Source organism: Carassius auratus, chromosome 1, assembly GCF_003368295.1.
Source record: "Carassius auratus strain Wakin chromosome 1, ASM336829v1, whole genome shotgun sequence".
In the NCBI taxonomy this organism is placed as follows: Eukaryota; Metazoa; Chordata; class Actinopteri; order Cypriniformes; family Cyprinidae; genus Carassius; species Carassius auratus.
Genome location: NC_039243.1, coordinates 3,382,238 through 3,401,538, shown reverse-complemented (window position 1 = coordinate 3,401,538; position 19,301 = coordinate 3,382,238). Strand labels below are relative to the sequence as shown.

The 19,301-nt window shown below is 36.6% G+C and overlaps 1 protein-coding gene and 1 long non-coding RNA gene across 2 annotated transcripts; both read left to right on the top strand.

The window, feature by feature from the left end:
• Positions 1–1,553: 1,553 nt before the first annotated feature.
• LOC113118654 (uncharacterized) lies at positions 1,554–2,151 on the top strand. The gene is made up of 3 exons (XR_003294351.1): positions 1,554–1,649; positions 1,726–1,768; positions 2,005–2,151. It is a non-coding gene; the product is annotated as an uncharacterized LOC113118654 (long non-coding RNA).
• A 12,748-nt stretch (positions 2,152–14,899) lies between these two features.
• LOC113117169 (uncharacterized) lies at positions 14,900–19,180 on the top strand. Its single transcript, XM_026285676.1, has 3 exons — positions 14,900–15,012; positions 16,591–17,512; positions 18,438–19,180. Exons 2-3 carry the CDS (start codon positions 16,653–16,655, stop codon positions 18,985–18,987), a joined length of 1,410 nt encoding a protein of 469 aa, XP_026141461.1. The 5' UTR covers positions 14,900–15,012; positions 16,591–16,652; the 3' UTR covers positions 18,988–19,180.
• Positions 19,181–19,301: the final 121 nt, after the last annotated feature.

Below are 19,301 nucleotides of genomic sequence, written 5' to 3'. Positions count from 1 at the left end.
TACTTTTTCAAAACCTGAATATTGTGTTTGAATGGGATGATATAAGGATTGAATATGTATCCTTTATAGATCCACCAAAAAATGTCTCAGTGTCCATCAGTCCATCTGTAATATTGGAGGGAGATTCAGTGACTCTGATCTGCAGCAGTGATGCAAACCCTCCTGCAGAAATCAGCTGGTTTAAAGGAGGAATGTTTGTAGGATCTGGAAGAATCTACAGCATCTCAAAGATCAGCTCTGATCACAGTGAAGAATACAAGTGCAAGTCCAGAAATAAACATGGAGAGAAATACTCTGATGCTGTGATGCTGAATGTGATGTGTAAGTGAATTCTGGTGCAATAACTGAAAATAGTTCTCTAGTTCCAGTGTGTTTTGTAATTATTGATGATATGTTTAATTATTTCTATTTCAGATGCTCCAAGAAATGTAGTGGTGTCTGTAAGTGGATCAGGTGTAATATTGGAGGGAGATTCAGTGACTCTGAACTGCAGCAGTGATTCAAACCCTCCTGCAGAAATCAGCTGGTTTAAAGGAAGAATGTTTGTAGGATCTGGAAGAATCTACAGCATCTCAAAGATCAGATCTGATCACAGTGAAGAATACAAGTGCAAGTCCAGAAATAAACATGGAGAGAAATACTCTGCTAGTGTGACTTTAAACGTCACATGTGCGTATATTAGATTGTTTTTATAATTTTAGCTCACATTAATATTTTTTTAATGTATAAGAGGTCTTTAATAGTGTGGTGATTGTTATCAGATCCTCCCAGGAACGTCTCAGTGTCTATAACTGGATCTGGTGTAATAATGGAGGGAGATTCAGTGACTCTGATCTGCAGCAGTGATTCAAACCCTCCTGCTCTGAACTTCAGCTGGTTTAAGGAGAATCAAAGCTCAGCTGTTGGATCTGGACAGAGTTTCAGTGCACTACAGAGTGGACGCTTCTACTGTGAGGCTCACAATCAACACGGATCTCAGAGATCAGACGCTGTTACTGTCACTGGTGAAGGTAGAGCAGTTTGACAGAAAAATAATGATAGAGCAAGTGTTGAAGCTCATTTATATAAATCATTTTCTGCTAAGGTTTCTAGACAACCATCTTGAACAGGCCATTCGTGTAAAATGCTTCCAATTATTATTATTGTTTATGACTCAGAACAAATGTGTTGTGCAGATGTTTATGACTGTCCGGTAGACTTAACAAGACAACTTGTTTACATCTACTCTTACATCTACTCAAACTCTGTTTTGTCTGTTTGTTTGTTTTTTTCATAATTATTAGAGTAGAGGAACATTTGCTGCACACAGAGATATCAGAATCTAAATATAAAACAAATTAGATTAAAGTATTTTTTTTAATGGTTTGTGTATAATTGTTTAAACAATTATATTTAATGAACTGAAATATGCTATATGCAACATATAAAGAGCAAAAAGCAAAATATATGTTAGTGCAAGATTCACATCAAGCATGTTCAATCTTGCAGATAAAAAAAATCATGGTTTCTATTCCTATGTAGACATTATGTCATATTTTAGTATTAATATTTTCTGTTTTAGGTGGACATAATAGAGTCCTGTACACAGCTGTAGTGATTGCAGTCGGATGTGGAGTTTTATTTCTTATCTGCATCATCATGTTCATGAGGTGAGATCTTTGGTTTCATATTTCACATTGGTGTACTCATTCATAATTATTAATTATGTTTATCTCTGCTCTACAGGAAGAGACAAGGAAGTGCAGTGTCAGACGCAAGGCAGATTCAGGTCAGAACATACAGTGTAGAAATATCATCCATCTTAAGTTAAATTACATGCGGTGCAGTGATGTACAATATATTTTTGACTTTGGTATCTGAATCCAGCATGTCAAAGAATGAGAAATCAGTGCGTTTTATTAAATCTTCTTATAGGGATCTAATGTTTGCAGGAACAGGAATCTCATGCAGGTGATTTTAGTTTTATAGTTTATTTTTCTGAAATGTCTTGGCTTCTTTCTCCAGCTTCGCCTGCCTTCCAGCTCAGACAGAAACCACTTTGATGATGGTCTGTATGACAGAGTTTCTGCCAACAGATCAGATCAGACCGCAGGACAGACAAATTACTCAAACATCCAACACATCAGAAACAATGAAAGCGATTATGAGAATCTGAGAATGGACCATCCTGATTCAGCGGTGGGGTGAGAAACTAAATAGATTTGAAACATTTTCTCTTTTTTATTTTATTCATATATATATATATATATATATATATATATATATATATATATATATATATATATATATATATAAAACAACTTGCATGATCCCTCTGAACTGACTGAACTTTGATGAGCTCCTGAATGACTTGTTTTGGCTCTCCATCAGTCTACAAAAAAGTTCTCCCTTCATATTTGATTATGTCGTTCCACAGATACATTGTGATGATGGATTCATCAGTGATTTACAGCACAGTCAAATCATCCAGGACCTGCCCAATGGATTGTAAATGAAGCTGGACTTCAGCTGAAAGTAAACAGTTACTGCAGCTTTAAATCAAATGTTTATAATAGTAATTTAATTGTGTCAAGTCACTTCACATTTTTCCTTCTCTGTTGATTGCCGGTAGTTAAAGTGCTGGTCAGTCGTACCAACACACAAACTAGAAGGATTTCAGAAGTGGTTGTTTACATCATTGAACCTGGATTTTTTGTTAAAGGTCCTGTTTTTCATGTGTTTTTGAAGCTTTGATTGTGTTTACAGTGTGCAATATAACATGTGTTCATGTTTCGCGTGTAAAAACACAGTATTTTTCACACAATTCACTTATCTCTGTTTTCACTGTCATAAAAACGGGCTGATGTCTTCCTTGTTCTATAAAGTCGCTCCTTCAGAAATACGTGACGAGTTTAGTGCCACCAGCTTAGTGCACGCGGCCCTCCTGGAAACGTGATTGGGCTAGTTTTGAGAAGCAAGTGGGTAGGATTTGTTTTGAAAACCTGGCAATCCTGATCTGAACGCAAGTGCTGGAGATGTACTTCTAATCACAGGAGCATTTTTACTTTATGTTTTTCACATTCTATTTTTTGCACAGCCCTAACATCTAGTTAACAAAGCTAAACAGCGTTGCCCTTTGTGTAATAAGTTACAGAAACTGTTAAACACACGCTCTTAAATAATAAAATAATAATTTATTTAAATAATAAAATACACTTCAAATACAACCATAAACAACGCCTTCTCCAGACAAAGAGGGAACTGCTCCATCTTTCAAGAATTATCTTTGTTCAAATCCGGCATTAAACTGATTGAGATTGAGGAAGCTGTCTTCAGCAAAATGTGCTGCACACAGTTTTACATGTGGATTATAATTTTTGAGAACCGAGTTAAACATAAATTGTAACCATTGATCTATAAGTAAAGCGTCCCTGGGAAGCCCAAACAAAGATGATTGGACTCCGAGATGAAAATAACAGCGTTTCGATTAAATGCGACAAACACAAACACAACTCTTCCTCTTCTCCATTGGAGTGCAACAAGACCATGCCACGCCCCCCGTTTGTGAATTCATGTGGGCGAAGTTTAGTCAAAACACTGTTTTAGTGACGTCATTACTGCAGGAACTAGAGGGATGTAGTCCAAACGGGTCGTTCGTTGTAGGCCAATTCTGTTAAATCAAATATCTCTCTTGGCATTGAAGTTTGAGCTTTAGAATTTTACAGATATTATTTATACTCTAACAACAACATTACACACTAACTAAAGTTTAAAACATGGGATCACGAAAAACAGGACCTTTAAGACTGCATCTGTGTGGGAAGTTACAGCATTGACTGTCTGCATTAAATGCATGTTGAAACACGTTCTGTAAAAAAAAAAAATTGTAAAACTGAAATTGTAACATATATATATATATAATCTTCAAACTTGTTTTATGAAATATAAAAAACAGACACAAAACACAAAAACAGATGCTTACCATAGAGTGACTAAGGCAAATGATGATGTAACATCGAGACTTCATGGAAAATGACAAAACGTGCTATTAACAGAAAGTGTTTCAACAGGAATCTAATGCAGCTAGTCGAGCTGTAACTTCCCTCACATACACACCAAATCTAGGTACAATGACCTAAATAACCACCACTGAAATTATTTCTGTTTGTGGTAGATTGCATATATATATATATATATATATATGTATATATATATACACCACAAACTATAAGAATGTCATGCTAATTTTAATGCATGTTTAATATTTTAAAATTTCATTACAGTTTAAATGTGTTTGGTGATGTTGTAATGATATGTGACAGTAGAGATGCATCCCTACTCATCCAGATCACATCTGATGGTGAATTCTTGTTGATATGGTTTTGATGTGTACATCAGCTTGACACAGTACAGTTTCATCACGTCATTGCCAATGTGATGTTGAGATACTTTTATATAATTTTATGCATTTTAACAGGAAATAAAGGAATGTTCGATGTCTATTATTTTTCTAACATTATGTAGTCGCACACATTTATGCAGCAGAGAATAATCTTTTGCGCATGTTGAAGACCAGGGCCCGGTTTCCCGATAACGCTCACTCTTAGGGCGCTAAGAAGACCTCGAAAGATAAATCTTAACAAAGTTGTTTATCTTTCGACGTCTTCTTAGCTCCAAAGTTAGTTGCCATCGATTGCTCAGGAATCGATTTTCCACTTCACGCGAAGTTGCAATACAGCGTTAAGAAGGACAACACGTTCTATGCAAATAAAACATTCCTCAAATCATTACAGTAACATCTATTTAACATAGTCTAAGTTATCAGTATAATATAGACTATAAATTAAATTATCAAATGGTCAGTAATATGTTCACACGATATGTTGTGACGGTTAGAAGAACCGGGTATCCCTCGCTAATCATCCACCCTCCTTATCCCGTTGTGCCACTTGTGTCGCTTCTTGACATGGGTTTAACGACTTATAAAAATTATATAATACACTTTATATTAATGGTAAGGTACTTTACAATCTGAATTGACTGGCAAGCAGCTGCAGTTACTTCTGTTTAATGCAGTATTGATTGAAATTGGTTTATGTTTTTAATAAAAAGCAACCTATCTACAATGAACAGAGAGAGAGAGAGTTAGATACAAAATATACTGGGAAAGCAACGTAAAAAAGCCTCTCGTCGGAGGAACTTGAAGCTTTGCTGGACATTGCCACCAGGTTGGAGATCACACCCCTGTGGTCCACTATAACCTGCACGTTTATGGCCACGTCTCCCTTTCGCAATATGTACGCCTGATCGATCACTGATGGATTGGCGATAGTGATGAGTGTGCCATCCACCAGGATGTAATCCCCGGCATGGCACAGAAGGGCGTTGGTGACAGTGTGGACGCACCTCCACACCGAGGTCTTGATTAGGCCGTAGCCCTCTCCCACGACCTCGATGAATCTCTCTGTAGCAAAAAAAACAACAACAAAAAAAAAAAACGTAGCGCTGGGCTTCAGGGCTTAAAACCAAATTCCGCCGCGTTAGCCTGGCAAGCGAAGGTCTGAGAAGGTCCAGCAGCTCCATAATGAGTTGTCTTGGGAGGCGAATCTTTTTTTAATATAGCCACGTCATGCAAAATGTCAAAAGGGCTTAAGTTTTGCCGAATAAAAAAATTGACATGGACTAAACGGCTCCGCGTCCGGCTCCGTCTTTGATTCAATACAAGGACACGTTGGATCGCTGCCATAGTTGGTTGCTTACTGGACACCACCATGTTTACCCATTTATAGATCTTAGCCATTTAGAGCCAAATTGTTTGTCAGATTTTAATTATCAAAAGATTGATTGTCAATTCGCTTTAATGACATTACGAAAAAGCCTAGGCTAATTACCATCATATTAGTTCTGATATCACATAAAGTCAACTTCATAAATACGCCTGTATCCATTGCGAACATAATTTATTATGAGTCTTAAAAAATAACATAAAATTGTTGAGCCACAACATTGTCAACATACCATAGTTTGACTTGTACTGCGCTGCGCTGATTTCTAAAGACTGCTGTACAGTAGCGTCTTGAGCTCAAACAACGCTAAGAGAGAGTTTACGAATGGTCCAGACCAACCTTACGAAAGTATGACTTACAGAAGATATACTTAGCGTTCGAACGTGTCGGGAATCGTGCCATAACGCTAAGAGAGAGGTTTAGGAATAGGTTAAGAACTACTTAGCGATAAGAACGTTTTGGGGAACCGGGCCCAGGTCTGTTCTTACATAGTACAATAACTTAAACTTTATTGTGTGCTTTAGAGTCAGAAGGCTTCTGATTCGCTTTCAGTGTTTTTATCGTTCATCATTTGGGGAAAAGGATCCCAACAATGGAGGCCATGCACTTCACACCTAGGCCTTCAGCGTGTCCTATATAGGTATACCTGAATTAATTCACCTTTTAATACTATCATTATGACACCATGGCTATATTAGAAATCAATAAAATTGTATACAGAAATGCAGTAACAGGGCATTGCATCACAGAGACATCTCATGTAGCAGGAATGAATGTCATACTAAAGCAAGAAACCCAACACCATTCTCCATTCACTGCAGCCACAGCTGCCCCATGCACAATCTCTAGATGAAGCATCAACATTAACCCAATAAAATGACAAAAATATAGTCCACCCAAACCGGACTGTAAAAAAAAAAAAAAAAAAAGGATTTACTATATGCACCTTCACTCTCTTCCATTGCAGACATCTTGTATGGAATGAAGAATCCAGTCATGGTTAGAAATAAATAAATACATTTACAAATAAATGTAAAAAAAAAAACTAATATATATATATATATATATATATATATATATATATATATATATATATATATATATATATATATATATATATATATATATATATATATAAAGCAAAAATAGATAATTATTTATAATTTAACTTTTACATTTATTTATTTACGTAGGTGCGTCATATAGGCTACACTTCTTGTTCTTGTTTGGGCACCACAAGGGGTCACTGTGGCCTCACAGCTTACACCTCGCCTCATCTGACTCGATAAAACACACCCTCTCATTACCCTACAGGCAAAGAAATGTAGAAATAAAGAAATGTGGAAATAAATACACTTACAAATAAATACATGTAGAAATAAATAAATGAAGAAATAAATAAATACTTAAATAAATACATAAACGAGAAAATAAATAAAAGTGGAAATAAATTAATGTATAAAAAAGTGGTAAAATAGAAAAAATACATAAGGAAATAAAATTATAAATATTTTTTTTTTCTTTGTACATTTATTAATTTATTTCTAATTATGGCATGATTGGCATTCCATACCCCTGACCCTGTTTTATTTAGCCTGACTGATTTTGATATCTGCTGATTGTCATAGAAGAGACTTGTTAAAATAAGATAAATACAACTACTAACCATCATATTTAAAAAGTAACACATTAATAAATTGTATACAGCTGTATCAGCTATTGATAATGACGTCACATTCCCATTTTTATAGCGTGGAATGACGAACTAAAGCAGACTTATTTATAAAACGAGCACTTAAACTTACATCCGCGTGATGAAAACCATATAAAAATACAAAACAAAGGCAAAAAAACATCTTTGGATAAATTTATTTGAAAAAATAAATAACACTTTAGTTTGTCCCACCACTTCCCATAATAGAGAGAGGTTTATGACCAAGCAGAGTCCAGCAGAGCGCGCTGTAGTCTCTGTGGCTGTGTTCTTCAGTCACACACTGATGTTTCTGACCTGAGGCTCTGACCCCGGACAGGTCTGGACGACCAGCTAATACCAGCTAACCAGCTTAGACTGGTTTTAGCTGTTTATTTATTTTTTGTTGTTTACTTCAGTAAGGAGGATAGGGGTCAAATAATGTCAGGCTTATAACATGCTGTATATGATTAGGATATCAGAAAGAACACACAGAAAACATTGTGCAAACCAATAGTGATGCCTCAATAGACCTTTAGAAATCTTTTCAAGTTTAATTCATGGCATTGTGGGATGTGGGACTCCATGCAGTGCAGTATACTGCCCTTTTTGACAAAAGTTCATTAAAGTACGTCGTAAATACAGAAAATGTGTGAATTCAGCTCAGTAGTTAAGAAATATTGAATATAGCCTAGTATGCTGTTCCGGTAATAGATGTTACTAAAACTGTCTCTGCGTTTTAATTGGCATACAAAAATAGCAGACCATAAATCAATCAGGTTGATAGATAGGCCTACTGATACATCCATCATGAAATAGTTTACGCATGACTTTAAATCACAATCAGCTGTTGTTGGATTTCCTTGCGTTGAGGCTGATCATGCAGCGTCTGTTAAAGCACAGTCAGTCCGAGGTGTAATGATTTTACTGGAGAGTTTCTCAAAATACATAGTATGGATCAAAATTATAGATTTTAGTTTTATGCCAAAAATCATTAGGATATAAAGGTCCATGAAGATATTTTGTAAATATATCAAATATGCATTGTAAATGACTTCATTTGAACAACTTTAAAGGCGGTTTCTCAATAGGCCTATTTAGAATATTACATTTTTATTTATTTATTTATTTTTTGCAGCCTCAGATTCCAGATTTTTTCAAATAGTTGTCAGCTTTCAGATGATGTAGAAATATTCAAATTGAAAATAAATAAATAAATAATTTTCACTTCAGACTGTTCTGGTCCAGGGCACTTATCCAGATAATCACTGGAATGCACCGATCTGCCAAAATAAAATAAAATAATAATAATAAATAAATACTTTTTACTTTCGTAATGCATGTTCCTGGTGTTATTTTTAATTTTTGAGAGAAAGTAGCCTACAGCAGTAAGAATTCAAAATGATCCAACTTGGCAGAAATTCATGAAAAACAGTAAGTGCTAGAGACTGGTTCATTTTTTACATGAAGGATTAATAAAACTGTGGTTTCAGAATCACACAAGGCTGGAAACTCGATCTCAGAATGAATGCAACACATTACATGAGACTGACCCAGTGCGCTGCTGTCTTATGATACTGTAACCTTTAACCTGGAAGAAGAAGCTAAAGCTGGGAAAGTGAACACCAAGGACAACATGAAGTGTCTTCTGTTTGGCATCTTGAAACTGACAGAAAGAAGGGAATTGTTTAGTTTATAACATTTCTCCTTGGTCAGTTGGTCTTGGTTGTTTGGAAAATTGGAAAAACTGCTAAGATATGTATTTATTTAGCCATCAACCACAGAATATTCCCCTAGCGTTCTCACACAGCTGTTTTTGGGAACCAAATAATATAACATGTTAGCAGCATTCTCTGTAGGTTCTTTTTTATCCAGACAATAACAGAACGTTCTAGCATTAGCTGGGAATCAATTATTAGATTTATTCTGAATTATTAATTAACCATATTTTCTCAAGGCTTGTTCTACATTTCATTTCAGACTTGAGGATGTTAAACCGCAGAAGGAGCTAGAGTTTCCGTCAAACATCTGTGTGTTTAAACCAGATGTGTTATCATTACTGCTGACTGTATATCAACATGTTTATTTAATCTGCTTTATTAGGGATAGAGAGATCATTTATTAAACCAGCTGACAGCTGTTGATCTGTTTCCTCAAAATACTGTTATAAAGTCGTTCAGGTAACATACTGTACGTTTAGCACTGAAATCAGGTTTGAGTATCTGAAAACACTCATGTTCACACATTTCTCAGTTCTCTCCACAGCTGGGCAGCACAAACACAGAAAATGACACCATGATGTTTCCATTAGGAGTGTTTTATTCCAGACTCGGTCTGAGTCCAGGGAACAGAAACTCCCAACAAACTCACTCATGAACACAGTCCAGACGTCAGTCAGAAGAATTGACCGCTCAATGACTATTAACAAAGCTTTAAACAAAAGCAGCGTTCACTGTCTCACAGCACACACACGTGCAGGCGAGAGCTCATCACACACACACACACGCACACACACACACACACACACGCACACACACACACACACACACACACACACACACACACACACACACACACACAGAATGAGACTGACAGCCAGTTGCGGAATGCTACACAGTGAGCAGTGAGAAGATGCCACTCATTCCAAACTGAGACAGATCAGAAAAATGGGGACATGGGTCATGTTAGGTAAAAAAAAAAAAAAAAAGAAAGAAAGAAATGGATAGCCTGAATGCACTGTAAGTTGCTTTGTATAAAAGCGTCGGCTAAATGCATAAATTAAATCATGTTTAATGTTATGAAACATATATCTAGTTAAAAACATCTAAATTCTTTTGAACTTTCTGTTCCTCAAAGAAACCTGAAAAAATAAAATATCTCATTTTCCACAAAAATAAATAAATTAAGCGGCACAACTGTGCACAACTCATGTGACACTGAAGACTGGAGGAATGATGCTGAAAATACAGCTGCACATCACAGGAATAAATGACACTTTAACACATATTCACATAGAAAAGTTTTTTTTTTTTTTTCTTTTTTTTTTTTACAATTTTAAATTTTACATATTTGTGACCAATCACGGAAAGTAGGGACACAAGTCGGTTCTGGGGCATTTTGAGTTATTCACAGATTCTGAAAGTGTAGTCTCCAAGCTTTCCAACTAACACATGGAAATCTGATAATATTTGGAGAAGTTGTGGTCATTTGAAGGTAGGCACTCAAAAAAGCTCAAAAAGACTGTGCAGTTCTCACTGCTGCGAGTGACAATGGGGCTCATTTACATCTCATTTAGATAAGCCATACCCCCTGCATAGCAACGACAGACACAACGGGAAAAATCGGACCGCATACTATTAATGATAAAGGAGAATGTGTATTGTAAATGTCAGTAATTTATCTTTTTTGACTTTTATAAAAATGATTTAGAAGCTGAAATATGTGAGTTTTATCTTTTTATAAAAAATCTTTAATCTTTAAAATGTGGCCATCATTTTTAATGTTATTATTTTAATGTTTATGTAAAAAAAAGTACATATTGATGCTAATTTTATTTGTTATTTGCTGGTTTTCTACATAAAACTTGGTGAATTGATTTCTTTGTGTAGCATTAGGACTTTTTTAACAGGATTCTGTGATAACCGATGAGCTAGCTAATAACAATAGGTAGATATGGGAAGGTCTGAACATGGACTAAACATGAGATAACGTGTGTTCTTAGAATGAACACAAAACAACAAACTTTGATGTTTATGGAAACTCACCCCATAAGAAACAGAAAAGTATTCTCCCAGATCCGAAGTTTGCACTGTGCGTCTGTTTGCCTCTAAATGTTACGGATTTTCCCCATTTCTCTGTCTTTATCCCCATCAAATGTTACTATCGATATAGCCTCTGATATCTTACGGTCCAACTCGTCTGACGCCAGTCCAACACATTCTTCCTCGTCATCATCTTCGCTCAGCTGTAGATTAGGGATATTACAGTCTTATTATGCCGCTTTCATCTTTGCTCAGATCATCTTCAGAATCAGTGAGTGTTGTTTATAAGCATCCGGCTTGTCTTCAAGTACTTCAAAACATTTTCGGTGTAACGGCCACGGTTCAGCTCGTCTGCGTTCATCTTTGCGGGGTCCATCTTCACTGAATTTTGATATCAGCTAGAGCCGGTCAGATCGCTGCATATTAAGTAGCCACGCTTCCCTCGGAGGGCGGGGGCAATAACAAAAGAAACAAAAGCCGGCTTATCCAGTGTGGAAATACACAGACAATGAAACGCCCCTACTGCGTGCTAGAATCTCCGACAAACTAAATGATTTCAACCTCAAAATGTACATTTTTAAATATACCAATACTGCTATCTCAAACACGGAGAGGCTTCTTTGTGATATCAACTAACAGATTCTGCAAAAAAACGAAAATCACCAATTTTGAAAAAAAAAAAAAAACGCTTCTTTCTCATTTTGCTCGAAAGTTGTGCTGCCGACTTGTGTCACTGGTTTCCATGACAGGTCACATATTTCAAATTTTTACTATATTCCCGATTAAATTAATGCATCTTTGTTGAGCAGAAGAGACTCAAAATTCTTCTGAATGCTAGTGTAAACAGGCAAAGCAGCATCAGGTCATTTTACTTTCCTCATTTAAAGGCTTTAAACTTTAATAATCAGAGCCGATCAGATCATATTTGATGTGGAGTGTGATTTTGAACCAGTGAGGTTTTCTCTGTGGGCGGAGCTACACAGCACACTGTGTATAAAACAGAAACCAAGCCATCGACAAGATGATGTCCAAAAACAACACATTAGCAGCTTCTTTATTGGAAAAGACAGGATTTATTGCATCAGTTAAGATAAAAACACATGGCATAAGATGACGAACCATGAAGTAAAGTCATCAAAGGTTATAAACGCATTGGTTTTTGTCCAACAAGCCTGTCATTGTGTTTCTATTCCACACTAATGTGTCTAGTTATCTCATTGGTCAGAAATCACTGTCTAAAGCATCAGATATGTTCTGACCGTCGGTGATCTATTGTGTTCAGACAGACACATCACACAGCGTCTGGTGAAGAAAAACCATTACCATTACCATTATGTTCTCAACTCGCTCCAATCACACACACAGCACTCTGAAGAGTTTACTTTGGCTGTGTGTTCAGACTGAGAGCCAGACGCTCAGGACCTTCAACACACACACACACACAAACACACACACACACACATACACACACACACACACACACACACACACACACACACAAACACTCATACACACACACACACACACACACAAACACTCACACACACACACACACACGCACACACACACACACACACACACACACACGCACACGCACACACATACATGCACACACGCGCACAGGCACACTCGTCCAGCCAATCAGACCCATTTAACACGCCATGACCACCGGCTGAAACTACAGAATAGAAGAGAATAGAACAGAACAAAGTACAATAGATTAAAATATATAGCAACTTAATAGAACATAATAGAGAAAAGTTAAGTGAATAGAATAGAGCACAACTGAATAAAATAGCATGGAGTACAATGGAATGGAAGAGAAGAGTACAAAAATTATAATATCATCACAACAGAATGGGACAGAATATAGCACAATGACAGAATAGAATAGAATAGAATAGAATAGAATAGAAAAGAGAACAACAAAATTGAACAAAATAGAGCACCACAGAAAACAAATAGAAAATATATAGAATAGAGCTCAACAGAATGGGACAGAATAAAGCACAATGGAATAGAATAGTGCAGAATAGAGTACCAAAGAACAGAACAGAGATCAGTGGAATGGAATTCCATGTCTGAACCATGATTCTGACACATTAGCATAATGATCACAAGTGTGGGTATATCCCACTAACGTGTCACAAACACAAAGTGCTAGTTATTAATTATTATATAATTATTTTCAAAAACAGATGTATCGTTTAATTCTTCACAGGTTCATTTAATACCTAACAAACGTCTATTTGTCTAATGCTTCGCTAGCAATGTGTTTGTGCTGACTTTCCTTACAGTCACTGATATTTGTTTTCAGATGCGTGTGATATTGTGAGGACTGAGAGCACTGACGCCCTCTGCTGCTTCAGCGCGCTCCAGCTGGACGCGTGCACGCGCGCGCCGCGCATCTCTCAAACACGATCAGAGGAGGATCAGACCTGAGCTCGTCCCGCTCTCCGAGTGTTAAAGACGCCAGTGTAAAGTTTGAGATCGAGTGTGTTTTAGCCATAGACTGCATAAAAACCGGTTTTGGCTCTTCCTTCACCTCCAGGTCACTTCCGCGTCAAGGCGGGAGCGGCGCGATGATTGGACGAGAGAAAACGCGGACGTGCATCTGTTTCGTCTGGACCGCTGTCAGTCAGCACGAGCTGTTGTGATTGGACGGACATTCCTTCAACGTCACACGTGACGTAACCTACCTTAAAGTAATAGTTAGCAATTACTCAAAACAACGAATATAAATGAACAAAATCTATATGATTTAAAAAGATAAATTTTTAAAGACATTACTTTAGATAAAAAAAACTAAAATCAATACATAATAATATAGCATTACCTTAAAAAATTAACAAATAAATAAAAAATAAGATTCAAAACGGAAGATATAATTAGTTAAACTGTATCATTTATATATATAAAAATAAAGGAATAAAAACTGTGTGTGTGTGTGTGTGTGTGTGTGAACTGGATCTATTATTTTAGTAATAATACTGCTTCTCTGTTGTACTCGAGAACTGTTGAGCTGCTCACCTGCGCAGACCTGTCTGTGTCTGTCCTCACCTGCTCACCTCCCAACACTCCTGTTACACTCCAGCTGATTCAGTCAAACTGCCACGCCTCGAACCCTCCATCAGACACACACACACACACACACACAGAGAGAGAGAGAGAGAGAGAGAGAGAGAGAGAGAGAGAGAGAGAGTCACGCTGGGATGTCTGTGCTGGGATGTCTGTGCCCTCCGGACAGAGAAACATCTCGATCAAGTGCATTCCGATCATTCCAGACACACTACATATGCATTTATTTCTATTAAAATATGATCGGTTGAGATTACCACTGAAGAATATATATATATATATATATATGTATGTATGTATGTATGTATGTATGTATGTATGTATGTATGTATGTATGTATTTGTCTGCAATGGAGACTTTTGCACAAGGAGTTTGCAGCTTCTCAAATTTGCACAAGATACCAAAATCTGCAAAGAGATCTCATTCAATCCCAAATATTCCTTATCAAATGATCTGAGCGGCTCCACGTGCACTGTAGAGCTGTCAAGGAGTTAATAACATATACAACACACTGCATCTCAGAGCATGTGAGTGTGATGTACCCGCGGGCGCGCGAAGGTTGTGTATCCTCAGGGCGCCACAAATGGATCCGGAGCTCCGCCCCCTTCACAGGTGTGACTCGCGCAGACAGGTAGAGCTCTCCAGACGTCCCGACACCTGTTACAGACCGAGAACAGACCGAGGGCGACGGTGCTCCTGCTCCAGGACACAGTGAAAGGTAAGAATGACAAACTCAAACCCTGAGCATTTATGAGACGAAAAACAGGGCTAAAACAGATGTGTATATCCTTATACGACTCACTGAGCAAAACTGGTCGGTTCAGGTGTTTATTTTTGCACGACAATGCAATGCAAGAAATCGAAATGAGCAACTATTATCTGCTAAAATACATTAAAATTGTACTCTTTCAATCAGAAATTGCCTGTAAATATCATAAAGGCAGGGATCAAAATGAAACATACACTTTTTAAGTAAACAAATGTAATGTTATTCGTTTTATTCACAAAAGTAATAATAATAATAATAATAATAATTTTAGACACGGAGTGTGTTATGTCTTACACAGAAATGAACTGGCAAATTGTAAAGTAGCCTAAATAAAATTCAGATTCTGAAATATTTAGTCTCTGTTTGATGAAGATATCACTTCTGGAGTCTACAGCAATAACTCTGGTGTGAATTAAACGGATCTTCTTTATAAACAGTGCCATTTTTTGGCAAACACACACACTTTTACAAGTGTACCATCATCAGCTAGAAGAACGAATTAAAGCAAGTCTCCTTTCACACATCCGAGACCCACGCGACCAGAGGAACCTGCAGGACGAGCTGTGTTGCGACACACGGGTGTGAGCTGAAGCACAGGTTTGGAAGAGGAACGTGCTGTGGGTCAGAGACACAGACCGGAGGCTTCTGGAGAACAGAAGAGTTAGACGACCGCAGAAAGACTTCATTTAGACGACAGACTCAGCATTAAAGACGAGACAGCTATAACAACAACAATCCGCTGAATGAAATATTTTCAGATCTGTAGAGATCTGTAGGATCACATCAAAATATTGATTTGTGTAGGCCTACATTTTTATTTTTTTATTTTTTGATGATATTTAAAGTCTGTGGTCAGATTTTATACTTTTATTCATCAGGGATCATTCATTTGATCAAAATGGACAAGTGAACTTTCTATTCATCTGTGAATCCTGAAAAATAAAATGTATAATACATAACTATAATAATCAGAAATGTTTCTTGAGCAGTAAATCAGTATATCTGAATGATTTCTGATGATCATGTGACACTGAAGACTGGAGGAATGATGCTGAAAATACAGCTTTGACCACAGCAATAAATTACAGTTTAACAGATATTCACACAGAAAACAGTTATTTTAATGTGTAATACTATTTCACAATAATACTGTTTTTACTGGATTTCTAATCAAATATACGCAAAGTTAGTGACTTATTTCAGAAACATTTAAAAATCTTACTGACCTTTTTTTTTTTTTTTTGACTATTTCCCTCACATTATGGCTAAAAGAGATGTTTAGACAGCAAAAACATTTATTTTCTGCATAAATAAAAGATAAGCAGGATTATGAAAAATTTACTTTTGCACATCCTAAAACTTTTTGTTAGGTCCATGAAATAACCATTGTGTGTGGTTTTCATTGCCCCAAGGAACCACAAACTGCAAACATACTATAAATTACATACACACATAACAATAATAATAATAATACATAACTATAAATACAATTTTAAATGTTTAAATGTCAAATGTTTCTCTTTATAGCAAGCTATCATCCTTCTCTACAAAGAACCATCTATCACGACTTCTGCTCAATCTCCGTCGTGATGAACATCCCTGCGAAAGAACGCAAACCGAAGAAGCCTCACTACGTCCCTCGTCCTCCCGGCAAGCCCTTCAGATACCAGTGCTTCCAGTGTCCCTTCACCTGCAACCAGAAATCACACCTGTTCAACCACATGAAGCACAACCTGTGCTCCGTCTCCAGCTCCATCAGCTCCAGCGCCGGCGCAGTGGAGGAAACCAGCAGAGGACGGCCGTCAGAGGAGGACACAGACCACCCTGAGACACAGACATCTCCAGACGTCTGTGAGGAAACCACATCAACTGTGTGTAAACCAGAAGTGCTCCGTCCTCACGGTCCTGGGACGGTCTGGAGGCCTCCGGTCATGTTCACACCCGCCGCTCTGAACCTCCAAAACAAGACCAGTCTGCAGGAAACAGAGGATTTTCAGTGTCACCCGGGGTTTCTTTCCCACACAGCTTTTCATCCGCTTTATCCTCACTATCAGCCCTACATCTATGAGCCGGTCCTTCCTTACGTCCACGGACTGTTTCCTCAGATGTTGCTCCCGATGCCCCCGATGCCGGAGTATTTCAGGTACTACTACACAGTCCCTGCTCCCAGCTACACCCGCTACCATCCACCGGAGCAAACTCACCCCTCCGTGTCTTCAGTGATGGACATCGCCTCTGCGTTTTCAGCTCCGCCACGACGCGAAGCCCTGAATGTGCCATATGATCTTTATACGCTCACAGATGTGAAGGGAAAGGAGGTTCAGGTGAGTCCCCAGATGGGACGCTCCATGGCCGGATCACCAGATGAGAGGTGTGCATTAGTAGCCAGCCAATCAGAAGAGAGGGGCGGGGCCACACAAGTACAAGAGGACAGGAGTCTACCAGAGAGGTCAGAACTTATAATAAATACTATATATATATATATATATATATATATATATATATATATATATATAATATAAATGATAATATATACAACATATGTACAAAGTATATGTACAAATCATTATTGATATTTTACAAATTATTAAATACAATTATATAACAAAAATTAAACTAACACCCTGAAATCAGATCTAATACAAATTATTTATTCAATTGTTACTCTTATAATTCGTTTTATCATTTATTTATAATAAGGCACCATAATTTGACAAATAATTATCGATAATTTGACTAATTATTACAATAATAAAAATCCCTCTGATCTCAGACATTATAAAAATTACAAATTATTTATTAAATAGTTTTATCATTTATTTATAATGCATAATAAAAAATAAATAAAGTTCAGATTAGTAGAAATAATAATAATTAAAAAAAATGAATTAAAGTTTCACTTTTACATTTTATTATACTTTTTATTATTTAAAAGTAAAAAAAAAAAAATAATTGCTACTGACAATCTTACAAAGTATTATATTAAAATTAGATAAACATTTATCTACCTTAGGTCAGATCTTCTACAAATTATTAAATTATTTTTATTTAATGTAATAATTATAGATTATGTATGATGCATAATTTTCTATAATACATCATACAAATTAATATTGATAATTTTATTTAATAAAAAATAAGTCAAATTCAAACATTTGAGCTCAGATCTTTAATAAAATAATATTATTCCTTTTACATTTTCTTATATTTTATATAATTATAATGAAAACTATTTTTAAATGAATAGATAAACATAAAAGTTTAAAATGCAAAAATGGTAAAAAAAAAAAAAAATATATATATATATATATATATATATATATATATATATATATATATATATATATATACTTATTTATTGTTTCTGTGCCTAGGGCATCATCTGCATCCAGAGAGATGGAAAGAGGGGGAAATGATAGATTTGATGAGGATACTTTGGTTCCTCTCAACCTCTCCAGGAGAGACAGTCCTCTGAATCAGTCAGACAGCAGCCTGAAGAATGAGGGGATTGTGGGTACCGTAACATCACAAGACCATCACTTACCTGTAGAGAAAACAGCCGCATTCGCTCTCTGTCAGCTGGCTCAGTCCAGCGCTTCAGACCTCAGCAGGAACCCGGATGCAAATGTCTGTCATGAGCAAGAAACAAACCTTCTGAGTTCAGCGCGAAGTCCAGCATCTGATGCAAGTGAACACAGAGACTTCACAGAAACAGCTTCCACTGACTCTAAAACAACCGCAGATGTGAAATCAGGTGTATCTGTGGAAAGCTCCGCCCCTTCCGGTGAAGCTGCAGAAGACCCCGCCCCCTCATCAAATATTCCACATCAAACACAGACAAAAAAACACAGAAGACACAACATGAAGAGAAAACTGACGAGCAGCCGCAGCAAACACAACCTGAGGAAGAGAATTCGCAGATAATGTCAGACGATCTTCTTATAACCTACAGTATGAAGTTTAAATGTTTCAGGGAAGATCAGCTCAACTTTCATGTGAAGCAGAGAATCATCATTTTTAAAATATTTTTTAAAACACTGTTACCATGATTTTTCTCACATTGGTATGAAGTTTTCATACTTGTAAAATAAAGTAAAATAAACTAAATGGTCAAACTGGTCTGAAATTACTCTTTTGGTTACATAAACAATTAAGATCTTAGTCATGCAAACCTGCTCAAAGATCAGTTAAACACAGGCCTCAACTTTGTCAGTATCTGCACACAAATGTGTGACTTT

Bases quoted from the DNA above. Each gene is read 5' to 3' on its own strand.
- LOC113117169 (XM_026285676.1), top strand. From the start codon at position 16,653: ATGAACATCCCTGCGAAAGAACGCAAACCGAAGAAGCCTCACTACGTC. The intron at 17,513-18,437 runs GTCAGAACTTAT...TTCTGTGCCTAG, and splicing joins GACAGGAGTCTACCAGAGAG to GGCATCATCTGCATCCAGAG.